This window comes from Prionailurus viverrinus, chromosome C2 (genome assembly GCF_022837055.1).
Source record: "Prionailurus viverrinus isolate Anna chromosome C2, UM_Priviv_1.0, whole genome shotgun sequence".
Taxonomy (NCBI): Eukaryota; Metazoa; Chordata; class Mammalia; order Carnivora; family Felidae; genus Prionailurus; species Prionailurus viverrinus.
Window position 1 is genome coordinate 99,374,983 of NC_062569.1, and position 15,856 is coordinate 99,390,838.

At 35.9% G+C, this 15,856-nt stretch overlaps 1 protein-coding gene across 1 annotated transcript in view; it reads right to left on the reverse strand.

Moving 5' to 3' along the window:
• The window catches only part of GRAMD1C (GRAM domain containing 1C), a 115,015-nt gene that overhangs the window by 85,369 nt on the left and 13,790 nt on the right, over positions 1-15,856 (reverse strand). Inside the window, exons 3-5 of the mRNA XM_047874270.1 lie at positions 9,391-9,475; positions 1,206-1,309; positions 520-615 (exon numbers count right to left, since the gene is read on the reverse strand). Coding sequence (XP_047730226.1) covers positions 520-615; positions 1,206-1,309; positions 9,391-9,475 — 285 coding nt within the window. The remainder of the gene's footprint in view (positions 1-519; positions 616-1,205; positions 1,310-9,390; positions 9,476-15,856) is intronic.

Here is a 15,856-nt window from a genome sequence, read left to right on the forward strand (position 1 = left end):
TTCATATATCCCCATTACAAAATGGCAGATATTGTAGGCAGGATCATAAAAACAATGGCAGTTAAAGATAACTGCTACCCTAACTGCCATCCTAAAAAAAATAGTATAATGATTACGTGTTTACTTGTATGCTACCCAAATCTCTCTGTTCACCAGAACCATTTGTTTTTATTAGTTGCTACTGTGCAGGTATTATTGACTACACAATATCATGGAATTATTAGGGCATTTAGAAATAATGATGTTTTGGTAATGTTTACCCTACCTACCTCTTATAAAGAAGAAATGAAAAATATGGGAGAAAGTTCTCTGTGAACTATAAAGCACAAAAATTGTTAGCATTCATTTAATTATCAGTGAGTACTTAACTACACAGAAATTTAGTATTAAATACAATATATCTCTATTACAAATTCCTAACTCCAAGAAGAATTGCCTACATCACCAACACTGATGAATCAGTATGATGCAGATTTTCTCCATGTTATGTAATAAGGCAAAGGTAGAAAAGTTTTTCACCTTTTCACTTTCTGTAACAATCTGGATAGCATTTGGGATGAGTCGAGCAGTTTTCTCCTTGGTCATGAAGGTTATGTTCTTTAATGCAATACAAATCTAAACACGTGAAAGAATGAAAAATTATTAAATGAATTTTCCTGAAACATATGCAGCACAAAATATGAAGTATGGCATCAATCTAATCCAGAATATTCCATTGAAAAACCTGAAGGAGTTAATAACCACATGCTTGCATTCTCTGAGAAAAATAGGGTAAGCAGTCAGACGTTCTCCCCCAGCAGTAATTTCCTCCTCAGCTCTTATCTCTAACTTTAGGACAGAGTGTGAAAAGACATGTGGGTGTTCATGCTCCACATTAACACATACACACACAAACAAAATTCAGACAGTCTGTCACATCAGACATGATTTTGGCAGTCAAATGGATGTATGTTCAAGCTTTTTTCAACCTGAAATCTCTTTCTCCAACTGTATTAAATATGTACAAATGGAGCTTGATGTATTAAGAAAATAGATTACACACTTCTACGATATATAAATATATCACACGCATATACAAGTACAGATATACAAATATATATAAATTTACTTTGGAATCTAAAGTACATTGTTTTTAGGAGGACTATATATATATTTCTATCTATGCAATTATTTGTATCAACAAGTCAAATCAAAATACATCTTACTGTAGTTTCCCATCTGAAGATGTTGCTATAGAAACACAGCCAGTTTTCTGAAAGATAGAGACGTCCCTGAAGCAAAATGTCCCTCTGAAGAGCACAAGCATAATCTAGATACACAAGGATAAGGAACAGCTTATTCACAAAAATCTGGCAACTTTATAACCTTATATTACTTTAACACATGAAAAGTCATCACTCTTTGTTCAATTGTTTGTTCGTTTATTCACTCACTCATTCAGATACTTTGGGCATCATACACCAGCTATCTTGCTGGAAACCAGGATTACCAAAAATGTACCTTGCCCGCATGGAACACAGTCTATAAGGGAAGGTATACAATGAAAGAATTACAAAAGGAAGTATAATGATCAAAGTGTAGAGAAAGCTATGAGAGAATATAACAAGGAGTACACAGATATGGGGGGATTGGGCAGGGAGAGAGTACATCAGGAAAGTTCTCCAGAAAAAAAGTAGTCTTTAAACTGAGATCTAAAGATCAATAAATGGTCAGCTGGACCATAAGGAAACAGCATGTGTGAAGACCCCATGGCAGAAAGAAACACAGCACATTTCAGTAACTATATAAAGATGTCTGAGCTAGAGAAGCTGGAAAAGCTAGATCATATAACTAGATCTACTGTTGTCTGTTGTCACAGACAACAGTAGACTGTGGACTTTACGAGAAGCCATTGATGAGTTTTAAGTAGAAGGGGCATGATCAGATGTACATTATTAAAGACTACTTTTTTCACACTGTGAATATGGATTCAGATAAATGAGTTGGAAGTCCAGGGGAAAACTGATGGTGGCTCAGACCAAGAAATGACAGTAGTAAGAGAAAGAAGTGGTTAGATTCAGAGATATTTAGGAGGTACTGCCGATGGAAAATTGGTGATTAATTAGACGTTGGAAAAGGGTGAGGGAGGGGACAAGGGCTACTACAAAAATTATATACATTTTAAGTTAGTTTCAAAGTTGATCCCCACTGCCTCAGCGCTAAAATCCAGCAAAATCAAGAGTGTTCTGGTAAATGCTGCTATTTACCAGTAAGTTAATATCATAATTTAGATTTGGCTCTTTGGCTAATGTAAACAGTATTGCTAAATTATCAATAATTCAAGATATAAAGATCTGCTATGATATTTGGTTTACCTGATAAATTTTAAAACTATATGAAGTGATTAGCAATTTTAGGAAAAAGCTGTTAAGGTTATGAATCTCAAAATATTTATATTTCATCATATTAAATTTCTAATTTAACTAAAATACTAAAAATTGAGCCAAGTAATTCAGTCTTTCAAAATGTTTCCTTCAGCAAAAGAAAACTGAGATGCCCCCAAAATCTTAGTAAATAATTAAGTAGATTAAGTTACTCATTACTAGTACACATCTCTAAAACAGGAATTGGGCTAAAGGTCACCTTGAGGTGTCCTGAAATTTTTATATAAGCCACTGAAACATTTTATTAATTTAATGCTTCTCACATTTCAGATCAGAAATACCTGGCAGACTTATTAAAACAGATTGGTAGGCCCCTCCCCAGAGTTTCTGATTAAATATGTTTGGAGTAGGGTGAAGAGTTTCATGTCTAACATGAGCCCAAGTAACGCTAACATTACTAGTCTGTGCACCACACTATGAGAACCAATGCACTATTTTACATTAACTATGTTCAAAGCCCTAGCAACCAACTGGATTATTTTAACCAAAGACTATTTGACACAGATTGACAGACTTTTTTCAGTGGTTTAAAAAAGGGTTTCCCTCGAGGCACCTGGGTGGCTCAGTCGGTTAAGCATCCAACTCTTGATTTTGGCTCAGGTCATCACGGTTCATGGGATCGAGCCCTGTGTCAGGCTCTGCACTGACAGCACTGGGCCTGCTTGGGATTCTCTCTCCCTCTGTCTCTGCCCCTCCCCCACTCACATACACACACTCTCTCTCTCAAAATAAATAAATTTTTAAAAACTTTAAAAAAAGGAGGGGGGCTTCCCTAAAACAGCTGTATTTTATTGTAATAAACTTATACCTCAATAAAATTTATTTTTTATAAAATGGCTTCTTAGCAATATGGCCTATGCAGGAAATGAAAAAAAAAATTTAAGGCAGGAAATTTTACTTTTTTCTACTCCCAATTTCCCTACTGATAAACATGTAATTGTCATTTCAGAAGGCAATATTCTACCTGATTTGAGTCAAATGACAATCTGATTCATCTAGAATGGAATAAGAAAATGTTTATCAAAAATTGTTTTATGGATTTATAACCTATAATTTGTGACTAGAAAGTTAGAATAAAATTAAGTAAATTAACCAAGCAACATAGGTCACTTGTTGCTATGTGACCTATGTAGCAAGTCATCAACTTACTAGCTATTGCATCAACTTACTAGCTATTGCATAATCAATTTCAGAAAAAATTAAATGGCTCCTATTCTTAAAGATTTATTTTAATAACTATAGTATAATGAAGGATACAGTGGAAATACGTACCAAGTGTTATGGAAATACAGATAGAGTGAATCAGCACTATATACTTCTACAATAAGGTTGTACAATAAATAAACAAGATGTCCTATTATAGTTTTATCAAAGAATTTAGGAATATCTATCCATAAGGGAGGTGAATTTAAAAAATATGTTTTTAAACAATCATGTCAGGAAACACACATCCCAAAGTATTCTTTGGGAGCCCCATAATGGGAACACTGCTTTTAAAAAGACTCTTTGGGGGCATCTGGATGGCTCAGCAGGTTAAGCATCTGACTCTTGGTTTCGGCTCAGGTCAAGATGTCACGGCTCATAGTTAGAGCCCTGCATTGGGCCCTGTGCTGACAGCACTGAACCTGCTTGGGATTCTCTCTCTCTCTTTCTCTACCTCTCCATTACTTATGTGCACATACACATGAGCACACACTCTCTCTCTCTCTCTCTCTCTCTCAAAATAAATAACTTTAAATAAATAAATAATAAAAGAGTCTTTGGAATATTTTTAGGATTGCTTTCAGATTTAATACTTAAATTATAAAAGATAGGCATTCTCCTTTTTCACACTTAACATTTTTTATGTTGTTCTGTTTGCTTTTTACCTGAGACAACTGTAAAGGTAAATACAAATAGAAAAAAAATTAATTTTCCCTAGTGCAAAAAGGGAAAAAGACTCCCTCCTCACTTCTCTTTAAGCATTTTCTTCAGAAAATTTGTAAATTCTTTCTTGCTTCTTTGAGATACATGTGAATCTTTTTAAAAACAAAATAAGCCCCTTGCCAGGTTTACAATCCAGGAATGTTTTCTCAAGGACTTAGGAGCCATCTCTTGGAAATGTAAACATCAAAAGAGATAGCCCCCTATCTCCCAGTTTCTGTAATAGGGTAGGAGCTTAACTTCGGTGGGCAACTTGCTCCAAGCTGCAAAACAAACTCTTGTCATAAAGATACGAGTTTATTTTTCCTTTGCATAAAGCCAGTTAACTAACACAGATAGTAGCCCCAATTATCAGGTGAATTTATGATGAAATTGTGTGTGACAAACAGTACTATCATGTCCTCTTACTTGAGGACTAGTTATCACTCATCTTTAGAACATGTGTAAAGGGTTGTATCTGCTTGGCTATATAAAAGGGTGAGATTTTCTTTCTGTCTCTCTTCACAATCTCTTTTACAGATTACCTGTGAGCATATCTCATTCCAGTTGAATGCTTATTCAATAATAAAACTATTTTCTTTCTTTTCTACTTTTGTGAGAGGTTTTCTGGATTGGTAGGGTATTTTGTTTTTAATTGTATTTCTCCAACATAATATTTTCTTTGGCCAGGAATAAGAAGAGTAAGAATAAAGAAGGCACAAATGAATATTAGGAGTGAAAATGTGGACTCCAGCTAAAGTAGATGTTTAGAAATATTCTAGGGATAGTTAGTTGTTTAATCAGGGATTCATACTTGGGATAAGTCACCTAACAATTTAATTAGGACTACACTCCTTCAGGAGCTACTAGAAGCCCTTAGGCTACCTTTATTACTGTTTAACAACAAATGTTTGGCTAACTAGCAGAGACACAGAAAAGGGTTTTCATTAGCAAAATTAGTGGTTTATCAGCATACAGGATGTTAGACATGGGATCACACTGGTGAAATCAGTTGTATAACTATACATGGATTGGTTATCTTTTAAAGACCCTCTTCATCATCAGTATTTTATGTACAGAGAAAAAGAACCTAGTAAGCTCTTACCCTTAGGTATGGCACTTGTGTTACCTTGATCAGTGCTTCTCAAACTTTAACGTGCATATAAATTACCTGGAGATACCACTGAAGGGAGATTTGTGTCTTCTTCCCCATACGCTTAATTATTCAAGCATTTATTTTTATCAATATATACTCATGGATATTTTATTCTTCAGGTTATAATCCAATATTATCATTATTTATTTTATTGCTCAAATTATTCTCTCTTTGACCACTGGGAGTTCTTTCGAATTGGTTTTTTTTTTTTTTTTTTTTTTTTTTTTTTTAGCACTTCCTTACTTTCTGGCACTATAAGCTACTCCACAGCCACTCATATTCTTTTTTCACTGCCCCAGCCCCAGAATGGACCATTTCTTCAAGGAGCTCTCATTCCTTTTATTGGGGATGGTATTTAGAGACCAATATCTGGGTCCTGGACATGCTGACTGCTTACTGAGGTATCACTGTTTCTAGGCTCGAGCAACAGACAGAGCTAGGGAATAGATGTACCTATGCTAACCCATCCTTGAGTGCAATATGTCACTTGTATGTAATATAGTTAGATCCTTCTCTTACTGATGGAATTTCAACCTGGGATCTCCTGATATTCTGGTTGACTTTTTCAACTTTTATACAATAAAGTTACCTCTATAAAGGCTTCACAAATGCAATTATGTTACCACCACCCCAGTACCATATAGAACCATTCCATCACCATAAATATTCCCTTGTGAAACCACTCTCCTTTCCCAGTGTCCACAAATCTGCTTTCCATCCCTATATATTTGCATTTTTCATGTCAAATAAATGGAATCATAAAACATGTAACCTTTTAAGTTTTGTTTTTCTCACTTAGAAAATATATTGAAGATTCATCCATGTTGCAATGCATATTAATAGCTTGTTCCTTTTTATTGCTGAATAGTATTCCATTATATGGATGTGCCACAGTTTGTTTATTCATTCACCAGTTGAATGACATCTTGGTTATTACCCATTGTTAACAAAGATGCTATAAACATTCATGTACAGGACTTTTGTGAACATCAGCTTACAGTTCACTTGAGAAAATAACTAGGATTGCCAGGTCATACGGTTAAGTGCATGTTTAACTTTACAAGAAACTGCCAACTTGCCTTTGAAAGCAGCTGCGCCAGCCTGCATTCCCACCACCAGGAGATGAGAGCCTTGCAGCCTCATCTTCATTTGCTGCTGTCCATTGTTTTGTTGTTGCTGTGAATTTTAGCAATTCTCACTGCCAGGTAGTTTACTTGTGCTTTTAATGTGCATTCCCCTATAATAATTGATGTGGAGGATTTTTTTACATGCTTATCTGTCCTCCATATATATCTTGGGTAAAGTGTATTTACCTATTTTTTTAATTGGGTTGTTTGTGTTCTTATTGTTGACTTTTATTTCCATTCTAAATACAAGGATTTTTTTTAATCAGATATGTGATTATCAACTATTTTCTCTCAGTCTGTGGCTTGGTACAATTAAACCTGGTTTTAGTTTTCTACTTTGTAAAAGTCTGTATTTTGCAAGTTTTATACAATAAGCAGGTTCATTGTATCAGTGAGAGAAAACTAAAAAGTGTAAATTTTTTAAAACAAATTCACATACTGAAAAATACCTAGAAAGCTATACAAACAATATGAACTAAATTTATATGTAGGTGTTATGATTACCAATACTTTTCAATTTTTTTCCTTATATTTTTCTGCAGAGCTTTAATGTTTTATAATGAATATGTATCATTACATTATCAGATTAAATTCTTTCAAGAAGGCAGTGATAAGTATGATAAATTTTACACAGGTTTCCTTGAAAAGTCACTTGATTTCAAGTGACAAACTGGAAAGAAACACTTGCAACACACATGAAAAAGATCTAATTTTTTAAACATCTAACAAGCTACTACAAATTAAGAAAAAGACAAAAAAACAGAAAAATGGGCAGAGTTTATGAAATGTTCACAGAAAAAGAAATACAAATGGTTTATACATATATAAATAGATGTTCAACCTCCTTTATAATTAAAGACATGGCATATTTCAACAATGATTAAGTACCATTTCTAACTACCAAATTTTACTAAAGCAAACTTCCTGAGGTGGGGCAAAACAGGTACTCACATACACTTTTGATGAAAATGCAAATTGGTGCAGATTTTTTGGAGGGTAACTTGGAAACAGGAAACTTATTAAATACTTATTACCTTTTTACCACAATCCCACTTCATAGAATTTATCTTACAATGTGTGTGCACATATGTGCTAAAACAAATGTAAAAGTTTCAATGCAACATTAGTGGAAATAGTAACAGACAGGAAGTGATCAAAATGTCCATCAATAAAGGATTTGTTAAATAAATTTCAGTACAGAGTTCATTTAGTTGAATATGGGCAGGCATTAAAAGAATGAATCCCTTAAGTAAGGCTAATAAAAAGAGCTCTAAACAAGGTTCAAAGAGTAAACACAGTATGTTCCCACTGAAATTCTCTTAGGCGGGGGGAATGCCTGGGTGGCTCAGCTGGTTAAGCTTCTGACTCTTGATTTTGGCTCAGGTCATGATCTCATGATTCCTGAGATCGAGCCCTGCATCGGGCTCCATGATGACAGCATAGAGCCTGCTTGGGATTCTCTCTCTCCCTCTCTCTCTGTCCCTACCCCACTTGCATGTGCGCTTTCCCTCTCTTTCTCAAAATGAATAAATAAACTTAAAAAATAAAAAATAATAAAAAGAAATTCTGTTAGGAATATACATATATACCCCTTGAAATGCCTACAGAAAACTTCTCGAAATATACATAAGAAATTACTCTAAGTGGCTATACAGCCCAAAAAGTATGTTGGAATAGTCTTGGTTGGAAGGACCACTCACTTCTCATTATATGCCCTTATATAGCATTTAAATATTTTGTCATGAGAATACATTGCTTTCAAATGTTCTTAGAAGTTGTTTTAACTCATTATGATATTTAAAGTACTGAGCTGAACTACAGAAATTCAGTTACATTGTGTTGAATACTGCCCAACAGTACCAGAAATCAGAAATTTCTATGAATAAATGGTTTAAATGAAATATATACTAAAATTAAAACCTAGTTTTATATTTTGATTATAAAAAAAACATATTAAGCTTATATCAAAAATTAAGCACTTTTGTAAGAAAAATAGTTACAGTTTTCCTCTTCAAGTCTATTTAAACAAAATCTACCTGAAAGATTACATGAGGGGCACCTGGCTGGCTCAGTTGGGAGAGCCTGCAACTCGATCTCCAGGTCATGAGTTCAAGCACCATATTGGGTGTAGAGATTACTAAAAACTAAATAAATAAACTTGGGGCACCTGGATGGCTCAGTTGGTTGCGCAGCCAACTTCAGTGAGGTATGTGCTCACAGATCATGAGTTCGAGCCCCGCATCAGGCTCACTGCTGTCCTCAGCACAGAGCCCACTTTGTATCCTCTGTCCCCCTCTCTGCCCCCTGCCCTCCCCTTAAACTCTTAAAAATAAACATTTAATAAATAAATAAATAAACAAACTTTAAAAAGAAGGATTACACGAATAAGAATATAGCCCCAGAAAATTTTACAAAAATGGCTCTATAATCTGTTAAGGAGTACCTTTTTCCGGGGAAAGTTAATATATATTGAACAGCAAATTTAAATTTTTCCTACAAAACCATATGAAACAAGCACCAGAAGAAATTGTGACAATGATTTCCTTTTAGTTCTATTTTTCTTAGCTAGTACTGAATATTTTTATAAGTCAGAAATCACTCCTCCCCAAATTATAACTTAGTTTTACATTGTCTAATTAGAATGATAACATGTTGCTTATCTTAAAAAATATTTTTCTGTCTAGCACGAAGGCTCAAATTTTCTACAAATATTGTCACTTGTCAGTTCTCTTTTGATAATGAGGTAGTAAAATGGTTTTCTGCAACTTCCTGTCTGTTTTACCTGCTATCAGCTTCTCTGTATCAGGTAAGTGTGTGAACTGTCTTTTGTATTCCTCATTCCTGTCTTTATAGGTGGCACTTGAAATCTGCAACAATAAAAAGATTAAATTTCCATTTAATTATAATCTTTATTAGATGAACTAAAAGGTAGTGTCTTGAACAAATTTAAATGGACTGTAAAATAACATGCTTCTTATGCAATATTTTGTACATTTTTATATGAAAAACTAGATACATAAACATTTCAAAAAACACCAAAAGCAAGCAAAGGAAGCTCCCAGCATGCTGGAGTAAGGAGTTTAGCAAATTCTCTCTACAAAAGCAAATAAAAAACTATCAAAAAAACATCATCTCAAATTATTGGAAATTGACCAAAGGCATGCAATAAACTGAGAAGCATTTTTTTCATGAAAATCTACCAAACTTAGAAGCAGCGGAAGTCTGTGGCACTGTTTCCTTGCCCAGTGGCCCTTACTCATCCTCCCCCATCGGTTAAATCACTGTGCAGTGTGACAGTTCCACGAGGGCAGTTGTGTAGGCTATGAAAACTGGCAGCTATGCTGAGTGAGATGGCTGAGATGGTTCAGAGTGGAGGGCAGAAAAGCTATGCCCAGAAGTGAAAGGGAAAATTCTGAAGCTATCCACAAGAGTGTGAGGTTGTAGTCTCATTTGTGGCAAGAAATAAGCCCACTGGCAGATTAGCAGCAGACTTAACAAAGAGATCTTGGAGGAGAGACAGCCATAAATGGGGTTCATAAACTTCCCATGTATTCCTGGCTAAACAGAAGCTGCATGCATGGGTAGCAGAGACTACAGAGTTCCCATACTATCTACACATTCCTGGCTAGAATAAAGTCTTGGGGAAACATAAAAATTGAGACAAACTTGAAAACGGCCTGAACATTGAATACATTCCCCAACCTACACACAGATCTCTGAGCAGAAGAAAAAAGTCTTACTGGCTCTATGTATTTAAGCACAATTTCCAGGGCACCTGGGTGGCTCAGTTGGCTAAGCATCCAACTTTGGCTCAGGTCATGAACTCGCGGTTTGTGAGTTCGAGCCCCGCATTGGGCTCTCTGCTGACAGCTCATAGCCTGGAGCCTGCTTCAGATTCTGTGTCTCCCTCTCTCTGCCCCTCCCCTGCTCATGCGCTCTCTCTCTCTCTCTCTCTCTCTCTCTCTCTCTCTCTCAAAGAATAAATAAACATTAAAAAAAACTTTTCAAAAAAGCAAAATTTCTGACCAATCACTGGCTGATATAAGGGGTGACCACTAGGAAGCCAGCCTTGAAAATAAAAACAACAAGGGGTGCCTGGGTGGCTCAGTCGGTTAAGCGTCCAACTTCAACTTAGGTCATGATCTCACGGTTCATGGGTTCGGGCCCCACATCGGGCTCTGTGCTGACACTCAGAGCCTGGAGCCTGCTTCGGATTCTGTGTCTCCCTCTCTCTCTGCCCCTCCTCTGCTCGTGCTCTGTCTCTCTCTGTCTCAAAAATGAATAACCATTAAAAAATGTTTTGATAATAATAAAAAATAAATAAAACCAACAACAATACTAAGCTGAGCAGAGATAAGACAAATAGATTTCACAGATTTACTCTAGGCAAGTTACTAAACAAACAAAAATCATCAATAACAAGCTTTAGGGGTAGGGAGGATGCAATTAGAATCCACAGTTGCTACAATACATTACCTTAATAGTACAATGTTCAACAAAAACTATGAAACATGCCAAGAAACAGAAAAATGTGACTCATACTAAGGAAAGAGAAAAGCAGGCAGTAGGGTCTTTCAGGGTCCCCAAATACTACATTCAGCAGACAAAGACATCAAAGCAATTATTACAAATATGTTCAAACAACTAAAGAGAATCATGCTTAAAGAATTAAAGAAAAACATGTCAATAGTGATTCAACAAATAGAGAATCTCAACAAACACATTTTTAAAATTTTTTTAAGGAAAAAAAAGGACATTCTGGAGTTGAAAACTACATTCACTGAAATAAAAAATTCACTGAAGGGGCTCAACAAAAATTCAATATAGCAGGGAAAGAATCAGTGAACTTAAAGATCATTAGCAAAAATTATCCAATTTGAAGAACAGAGATGAAAAAGATTGTAGAAAATGAACAGACTCAGAGACCCATGAGACAAAATTAAGCAATTCAAAATACACTCAGTAGGCTGAGCCACCTAGGTCATGATCTCACTGTTCGCGGGTTCTGTGCTGACAGCTCAGAGCCTGGAGCCTACTTCAGATTCTGTGTCTCTCTCTCTTTCTGCCCCTCATCTGCTCGCGCTCAGTCTCTCTCTCTCTCTCTCAAAGATTAATTTAAGGGGCGCCTGGGTGGCGCAGTCGGTTAAGCGTCCGACTTCAGCCAGGTCACGATCTCGCGGTCCGTGAGTTCGAGCCCCGTGTCGGGCTCTGGGCTGATGGCTCAGAGCCTGGAGCCTGTTTCCGATTCTGTGTCTCCCTCTCTCTCTGCCCCTCCCCCGTTCATGCTCTGTCTCTCTCTGTCCCAAAAATAAATAAACGTTGAAAAAAAAATTTAAAAAAAAAAGATTAATTTAAAAAATATATATACACAACAGAAGTAATGAAAGGTAAAGGGCAGGCAGAAAAACACTTGAAGAAATAATGGTTAAAACTTTCAAAATCTGCAGAGAAATATTAATCTATAGATCAAAGAAGCTCAATTAACCAAGAAGGACAGGGAAATTGTTGGACAATTGTTGACAACTGAAGGACAGTTAAACTGTGAAAGACAAAGAAGAACATGAACGCAAGAGAAAAATGACATGTACATACAGGTAAAAACTAGTATAATTACTGGCTTATTTGTCAACATAAACAATGGATACAGCAGACCTGCTTCAAAGAAATGTGAAAGGAAGTCCTCAGACTGCAAAGAAAGGCTATAGTATGGTAAACTCAAATTCACAAGAAGAAATGAAGCACACCAAAAGTGGAAATATCAAAAGTAATTAATTAAAATATATCCTAAAAGATATCTGACACAAGATTATTTTAAAACTTACATGGAAGAGCTCCTTCCATGATGAAAACACTCAGCAAGAAGGCAAGAATGTGTAAAAACTGGATCACCCACACACTGTGGCAGGAATATAAAATGGTACCGCCACTCTGGAAAACAGACTGGCAATTTCTTAAAAACTAAATATGTAACTATCAATGACCCAACAATTGCATTCCTGGGCATTTACCCCTAGAGAGGAAAGCTATGTTCACACAAAAACCTGTACATGAATATCTACAGCAGTTTTATTCATCATAGCCCTAAACTGGAAATAGCCCAGATATTCTTCAGTGGATATATGGTTAAAACTATGGTACATCCATACCACGGAATTCTACTCAGCATTAAAAAGGAATGAACTGGGGCGCCTGGCTGGCTCAGTCAGGATCAAGAGCATCTAACTCTCGACCTCTGGGTTGGGAGTTCCAGCCCCACATTGGGTATAGAGATTATTTTTAAAAATAATATATATATACATATACTAATAGATATGTACATATTATATATGTACATTCATACATACATAAACTTTAATGAAATGTTAGTATACAAAATAGATGGATCTCCAGGGAATTATGATGAGTGCATAGCCAATATAAAAGGTTACATACTGGCGGCACCTGGGTGGCTCAGTCAGTTAAGCGTCTGACTTTGGCTCAGATCATGATCTCATGGTTTGTGAGTTCAAGCCCTGTATCGAGCTCTATGCTGACAGCTCAGAGCCTGGATCCTGCTTCAGATTCTGTGTCTCCCCCTCTCTCTGCCCCTCCCATGCTCATGCTCTGTCTCTCTTTGTTTCTCAATAATAAATAAACGTTAAGAAAATTAAAAGGTTACATACTATATGATTCCATTTATATAATATTCTTGAAATGACATAATTATAGAAATGGAGAATAATTATAGGAATGGAGTGGTTGCTAAGGGTTGAGTAGGGGGAAGGGACACTATAAAAAGGCTGTGTCTATAAAAATAATTCTTGCTGTGATGCAAATGTTCTGTATCAATGTCAATATGCTGGTTGTGATATTGTCGTATAGTCTTGTAAGATGTTGTCATTGGGGGAAAACTGTTGAAAGAGTACAGGGTATCTGTATCATTTCTTACAACTCCATGTGAGTCTAAAATTATCTCAAACTAAAAGTAAAAAAAAAAAAAGTAAAAGAAGAAAGTTCATAAGGTTAGAATAAATGTGTTAATTCTATGCAAAAGGGGGAAATGCTTTAAAGTAGTTTTAAAGCTGATTCAGAGGTCATTCCCCATACTCATGTTTGTTCTCCTCCGTAACATTTTCACCAGAGAAATAACACAAGTAAAATCATTTAATTATTGAGCAAAATGTGACTAGTGTAATAGAAACTCACTCTTGTATGTGGCTCATGGGATCAATGTCATTGCTTTTAAGTTCACATCTCATGTCTAAGAAAAGGTTTTTTGGAAAGGTAGATAGAGAATGCTGAGCTAGAATTTTTGTATTATTTTAATTTGGTTTGCATGTGCTATTTAAACTTTCTCATCGTCCTACTCTCTCTCAAAAATAAAAATAAATAAACTTAAAAAAAAAAGGAGGGGGGCTCCTGGGTGGCACAGTCGGTTAAGCCTCCGACTCTTGGTTTCTTTCAGCTCAGTTCATGACCTCATGGTTCATGCGGCTCTGAACTGACAGCAGGAGCCTGCTTGATATTCTGTCTCTGTCTCTGTCTCTGTCTCTCTCTCTTTCTCTCTAAGTAAAAATAAACCAACTTTAAAAAAATAAAATAAAATTTCTCATTGTCCTAGATAATCAAAAGGATATACTTAGGTTGAAGCCCTAATTAATAACCCAGTAACACATTACTATTTCAGTTACTTTCCACATTCTCCATGTCATTTATTTAAATATGCTAATTTACTGCTAATTTCTTAGTAGTCATGCTACTTTACCAAAATATTTTTCCATGTTGATATGGTCATCTTTAAAGAAGTATACATTGTTTTTAATGAAATATGAATTTTCTTCCTTCAGCCCTCTATTGCTTTGGATAATCAAATTCAAACCTTACAAAGGAAGATTAGGACAGCAGTCTAAAACCTAGTGCTTCAATCAGGTTTTTGCCCCCAAACTCTACTTTTTAATGTCACTAGAATCCTCTACTTTGCAAATCCAGTAGTCAATTTTCAGCTCTCATCTTATTCTACCTATCACAGTAGGTCACTCTCTCCTTAAAAGACTTCCATCATTTGCTTTTGAGGATGCCACACTTCCTAAGATTTTATCTCAGTAGTCAAATCACAGTTTCTTTTGCTAGTTCCTGCTCCACCACCTGAGGTTCTAAACACTGGAGAGTCTACTTCTTTTCTCTATCCATATTTTTTCCCTAGGTGGTCTCATCCAATCTTTATAAATCTGTTTTATTTTTTTAATGTTTTTTAAGGTTTATTTATTTTCAGAGAGAGAGAGAGAGAGAAATCATTGGTTGGAGAAGGGCAGAGAGCGCAGGAGAGAGAGAATCCCAAGCAGGCTCTGCACTGACAGTGCAGATGCGGGCTCGAACTCAGGAACCATGAGATCATGACCTGAGCAGTCAGATGCTTAACCAACTGAGCCACCCAGGCACTCCAAAAATCTGTCTTTAAATACCATCCATACTCAAAGTCTTCAAAATTTATTTCCTGCTTCAATCTCTCTCCTACGATTCATGTCATAAATCCAATTGTCTACTAGACTTTTCTACTTATATATCAAATATGCATCTCCAACTTCATTTTCCCAACTCCCAAAACTACTTCTTCCCCCTGCTATCTGCATCTTTCTCTTCTCCTAAGCGATGCTTCCATGCACCCGTTGCACTGATCAAAAACCTAGAAATTATTATCCTTGATCTTTTCTTCTTCTTCACTCACGATATCTGACTCCATAAGGAAACTGTCAAACAAGCCAATCTTATTCCCGACTCTTGCCTTCCCACAGAACCCCACTTCCATTTTCCTTTCTTCGCATGGTTCATCAGTATTCTTTCTTTGTCCCTCATAGGGCTCTCTCAAATGGCACCTCCTCAGAGAAGCTTTTCCAGACCATCTTGACTGAAAATGCTACTCCCTTCCATGTGATTCTCTACACCTTACATGCTTCTATTATCTTTGGAGCTTCTATCACTACCTGACATAATATTACACATTTGCAAAGAGAGAGAGAGAGAGAGAGAGGCAAACCATTAAAGACCTTTAACTATAGAGAACAAACTGAGGGTTGCTGGAGGGAAGGTAGATAGGAACTTTGGCTAAATGGGTAATGGGTATTAAGGAGGGCACTTGTGATGAGCACTGGGTGTTCTATGTAAATGATGAATTACTAAATTCTACTCCTGAAACCAATATTACACAATATGTTAACTAGAATTTAAATAAAAACTTGAAACAAAAAAATATTATACATTTGCTCAGGTGT